This window comes from Anneissia japonica, unplaced genomic scaffold, assembly GCF_011630105.1.
Source record: "Anneissia japonica isolate Jap-2015-1 unplaced genomic scaffold, ASM1163010v1 scaffold1487_len315116_cov162, whole genome shotgun sequence".
NCBI classification, from domain to species: Eukaryota; Metazoa; Echinodermata; class Crinoidea; order Comatulida; family Comatulidae; genus Anneissia; species Anneissia japonica.
In genome coordinates this window covers 302,891-308,729 of record NW_022732104.1, presented here as the reverse complement: position 1 = coordinate 308,729, position 5,839 = coordinate 302,891, and the positions used below count along the sequence as shown (strand labels likewise).

Here is a 5,839-nt window from a genome sequence, read left to right as displayed (position 1 = left end):
TTGTTAGACCCACTGTACATGTACCTTTGAAAATGCCGTATAATCGATTTAGTTACCAATGTCTTAACAATGGATTTCAGGCTTACTTAAATATTGTTTAGGAGTTAATCTGTCTCTTATACACATCTAGATGTGTATAAGAGACAGCATTATCTTTGTTGTATACATATTTATTTGTACCTGGTATTAAAGTTGAAGTTAAGTTCAAGATAATGTTTCACTATCTAGCTGGGAATGTTACTTAATAATCCTGGCCAGCATACAAAACAGTGTTGAGTCAACTAGTGAATGTATTAAGCTTTTCAAATTAGTTAATTCAATAATTCATCAGAAAAAAAAAAAAAATCAGTTTTTGTATCAGACATAATGAATAATCAAGTTACGTATACTTAATCCAAAACACTCTTGCTAAGTAACATTACTGTAGGTATACCAAGTACAAGATGATGTGTAAAGCCAGGCAATCACTGCGCCCTACGCAGACAGTGTTGTATCGACTAGAGCTCAAAGGAGCAGGGTTGGAGTCGTCGTACGACGCTCTTACCCACCGTGAGTGCTTGGCTTTAGTCAAGTACAGTACCATAGTTTCTCGAGTATAAGTGGATCGCAATTTGTTTGTTTGTATACCTGTAATGTAAGTTGCTGACAATAATGGTTTCCTTTTATAAACCAATCAGAATGAATTATAATTTAGAATGCTTGACTATCTTCACTTACTATCTGTAGACCTGCCAACACCACCAACACTGTGCTCAAATCCAACACTATCTTTACCTTCTTTTAGTTCCTTTAACGTACTAACAAGGGCTTCTCGGATGCTTGTAGCACAAACCTGAAAATGATGTGTTTACGCTGGCGTTACAAGGATTCAGAATTTAATTTTTAAATATCCATTCTCAGTTATTTCAGTGCATTAACTTTACTATTCTGCAATACTAATTTACAGACAATTATTTACTATATATTAATAAAATAATAATAACAATTAATAATCATAACAATAATTATAATAATTAAAAATATAATATATAGGTCACAATCATAAAAATAATAAGAACAATAACAATATTAACTTGAATTACTCAATTTATCCTATGCAGTAAAAGAATAGCCTCTTTACAGTACAGTAAATGTACAATAATGTAAATGTGTAGATGTACAGAACTAAGTCTGGGAATTTGCTTTTAAAAAAGAATGTTAATATGATAATATTCAATTTATATAATTTGATATGCAGATTAGCTGATTTTTGTTCAGATTCATATTTTTTAAATACATTTTTGGCTACTGCATCCAAAACAAATGTTTAAAAGAACCTTAACACGCTGGAGTTCCTCAAGTTGTTTGCGTAGCCTTTTCCAATCATGCTGTGTTTTTAGGTATGCTTCTTCCGTAGGAGTTAACTGTTGAAAAAAAGGTGAAAAGAATTAATTGGTCTCAATGGAATACAAATTCATGTATTTTTTTACATATACACTAATAAAGAAGGATTAAATTTTATCATAAGAACCTTTCAATTCTTTTTGGTTATAACATTCCATCTACATTCAAATTCTTATAGAATATGTGAAAAGCATCTTCCTTTCCATCATTGACTATTTACTTTTTCTTGGCTCAGTATATTACTATAATTTATGTTCGTTCTATAAATATTGTTGTTAAATCCGGTGCAATTTTTAATTACTGTAAATACAATTTTGTTTTTAATGTCAAACTATTATTATTTCATTTTGGAAATATCAATTTGTTTGTATCACTCATTCCAATTGCATCATTTCAGTTTCCACAAATTCAGGGTTAATTAAAAGTTTGCAATGCAGAGCTGTATTTCCTATCCTTCCTTTTTCAATTTAACATTCACTACTGTTCTTCCCAGGGTCGATTATATATATATACATATTAATCTTGTTATTTGACTTAATTATGGAGTTGCTGGAATTCAACTCGGGTCTCAGGAGCAGCGTTGATTCCCAGTATTTTGTGTGTTTAGCAGAAAGTGCTATGCACTTTCTGTTTTGTGTAGCAATTACAAAATTTTGCATAGAATTTTTTTCTGCCGCGATAATGAATGGTTATTAAAGAAAAGAAATATACTTTTCAATAAGAAAATCACAGTGATGTGTCCTTATTTTCAGCACTAAAATTAATTTAAGAAACACTGGCTCATCCTCACTGTCTAATATGATAGTGACAGGCTGACAGCCACTGAGTCTGACTCTGGATGTAAACTGCCAACTGGCATTAGTAAAATTAGTTAAAGGTTTTATTTTAAAGTTTTAAAGTATGACTGGGTGTTAGGCCACCGTTTGGTGCTAAGAAAAATATCTGCTGCCTTCTCTGAGGAGTAGCTGGTGGTTTGAGGCCATCTACTGAAATCCTCATGAAAATTTCCACTTTTTTCGACAAATTCGCCGTCATCGTGATGATAATTTTCCAAGAAAGTTACCATTTGCAATGAATTGCAAAAGTGACAAATAATCTGCAATAATCTCAGTGATTATACCCACACTGTGCAGTCCACCTTGCCGTGATTACCAATTTACAGACCAGGTGACAACTGACGATCACTGGCCGTTACAGGGATTTAGGGGAGTAACAGCAAAGAAAAAAAGATAATTTGCACACTACACATACATACATCACATTAGGCAACATTACTCCTCACCGTGCAAACATGTGCTTATTAAGCGAAAGTGCTCTACAGGAGAAGTAGAATGGAGGGAGTGGCAATTAATATGAGGTAATATTGTAAACACTGGAAAGAAGGCCAACTTGTACTCAAACCACCTGCATGAAAAACGATGTACATGTAGCACTACATGTGTGTACTTGAAAACAAGCATATTGCACTATTTTTGGCCCAAACTAGACTTTGACTGTTTTTAAAACAATTTTTAGGATTTCTTTGTGCATCAAGCTTCTTAGTTTTTACTGAGTTGGTAATTCTAGGTAAATAATTGCATTGCATTTTATTGATTCATTTGTGGGAAGTGCTTGGCAATTAGTTTAAAATGTGTCGCATTTTGAGATGCGATACTGGGTAAATCGAACCCTGGTCAGGAGCATGAGATTAGGCTAGGAAGTCCACAAAATAGATAGCTTGGGTACACATAGTTTTCAGTGTGAATTCTTGTGAAGCAGAAACAGACAAGCAAAGTCTGCTGATGATGCTAACTGAGCTAGCATAATGTCCCTTGTGTGCAGCTGGCTTAACCACCAAGCTACAATCCCATTGGCTTAATTTCATTTACATTCTCTTGGGGAAAAATAAGCCAATAGCTTAGGCTTAGTGTACTTTCAAAATTAAAATCAAAATTAAAACTAGAAGCTGTCAAAGAAATCATTAGCATAGTATCATGAACTTCTGCATCTACAATAATATTATGTCAAATATCATTTGTAAGTAATTGATAAAATATACATATAATGAATGACACTTGGTATGATCTAAAGACTTATTTATAATTTGTATTAACTAATAATTTAAACACGCCATTTAAGTGGCTCCTTTTCAATAATTATATTAAAAAAATTAATATAATTCGACACAATTCAGTACAATACTACAATGTTGAGATGTAGTGTCGAATTATAGGATGAAATAATTTAAGCCTCTTTGAATGAACATCACTAGGCTTTTGTGAACAAAGCCAAGTTATACAAAAAAACAGAATGCCAATGCTTTTCCAAAAAAAAATTACAAATTTGCAAATTATAAAAAGTTAATCAAGGACTAGTATATTATAAGATTATAGAAGTATAGGTCAGCCTGAGCAATTAAATTTGGAGGAAGGGACTAAAAGTGGAGAATTTAAAATAAAAAAAAAGAAAAAAAAAACCAACATCAGGTCTTAAATGAAGTCTATTTAATTCCTGAAAATACACTTTGCCTGGCTTTGCTGACCCACTATACCTGGAGGTGAGGTGCAGGGGCCCTGGACTACAGCTCAAATGAACAAAAATCTCAAACCCTGTAATTTTGAGATTAGTCAAGATTTGTGGTTAGAAACTAACTGTCTCATGACATGGTAGGGATCTATATTTGGAAGTTAACCACGAGAAGCTGTCAAGGCTAATTAGGACAAATGTTTCACTGATGCCCTGCAAAACTGCCTCATAAATCATTCACATACATATCATCTCTCCCTATTTTTTTAGATTAACAAATTTTTAAATAAAATGGGGAAAAAAAAAAACAAAACAAAACATTTCACTACTTTCAATTGCATTATAAATTGCAATTGACAGTACTAACAATATCCTAGAATATATTTTCACAACTTATTCTGAATTTTGAAATAACACTTATTTTAAAGTGTATTGTGTCATGTTTGGATTTCGGAATAGAATTTTGTAATTTACCAAATATTTGAGATATATCTGTGCATGTTATACTATTAAGATGTGAATAATATGTAATCACAAATGTCAAATTATTTCATCTTATCATATACATCAAATACTTCCCTCCAAAAAGAGCTTGAACCCCCAGGCACCCCTACTGGAAATTTGCTGGCCAAAAAATTTGAGCTTCAAAATCATCCATCACATTATTTTTCAAAATAATGCCCCATCACTTAATCATCACATTCCCACTTAAATTTGGTAAAACTCCCTACTCCTGCACCCCATGTCAGTACTCCACTGATATGTAGGCAGGAATATAGACAGAAATTTGATATAGTTATGGTTAATATTATTTCGAATGAGTTTTTATAATATAATACTTATAATGTGGACTTATCTTTAGTCTGGAAAAGAAATCTGATATTTGTACATAGGACCCTGCGAAAAGTGGTGGGTCTCCTGACCAACCTTTTAGAGATTTTTATTCCGGGAAACTGATCGGGCTCTATTCAGCTCTCTGGTTCGGACCCCTTTGTCGAATATGTTGGACCCACTGTCAGCAAATATATGGAGCCACCACTGGCTGGAAATAAAAGTGGAGTACCACAGCCACTAAGCTACAGTGCCACTACCAACATTGCAAGATCTTAACGTAAGATCATGCGATTAGAAACGCACATTCAAGCCTTCTTTTATAAATAATAGTCGACTTATAGAGCGCATGCAGTATATTACAGAGACCTTGTTTAGCATATTTTATTTATATCATAATGGCCTTCATCAGCATGATTAGAGTCTTTATGATAAGACCACAGCAGTGGCATCCAAGTTACAAACTAGAGCAGTAAGCAAATGCATACCTCTGCTAAACAGCATTATTATGTTTTCATCTTTCCAAGACCTTAACCCCTTCACTCAAAAATGAATACCTATTCCTTCGACTGGACCAATACCATTTCACTAAATTTAATGATGATCCATTCATTCAATTTTGCATAATCCTGCTAACTAACGAATCGACACATCAGTGAATACACAAACACCAATGGGGAGGTAATCTGTGTTTCTGCATTATTTACAGAAAATTGGTTCAGAAATGAGACTGTATATAATGGTTTAAAAAAACAGAAAGTTTAAACAAAAGACTCAGAACAGGCAGCCAAAAAAATATTGAATAAATAATAATTGATGAATTATAGCTAATTATAGCTGAAAAAAAAAGAATGTAAACAGCTAGTAGACCAAGAAACAACTGGATGAAGGAAATTAAAAAAGACCTGGAAGGACATGTAAACACAATTAACACTACAACAATTCATCCTGCCTTGAATAGAAACAAATGGAAACAAATTGTGGAAAATGGAACATGCTAATTTCGTTTCATTTCATTCATTTATTCAGACAAGTGTTTTGGGGCCCCAAAAGCAACAAAATCACTGTGACAAGAGTCTGGGGCCCGAGAAAACTAAACCTAACTACATTATTAGCTCTG

The 5,839-nt window shown here is 33.1% G+C and overlaps 1 protein-coding gene across 1 annotated transcript in view; it reads right to left on the bottom strand.

The window, feature by feature from the left end:
* Positions 1–5,839, bottom strand: part of LOC117115579 — a 74,929-nt gene that overhangs the window by 9,410 nt on the left and 59,680 nt on the right. Inside the window, exons 9-10 of the mRNA XM_033259438.1 lie at positions 1,317–1,403; positions 718–832 (exon numbers count right to left, since the gene is read on the bottom strand). Of these exons, the coding sequence (XP_033115329.1) occupies positions 718–832; positions 1,317–1,403 (202 nt within the window). The remainder of the gene's footprint in view (positions 1–717; positions 833–1,316; positions 1,404–5,839) is intronic.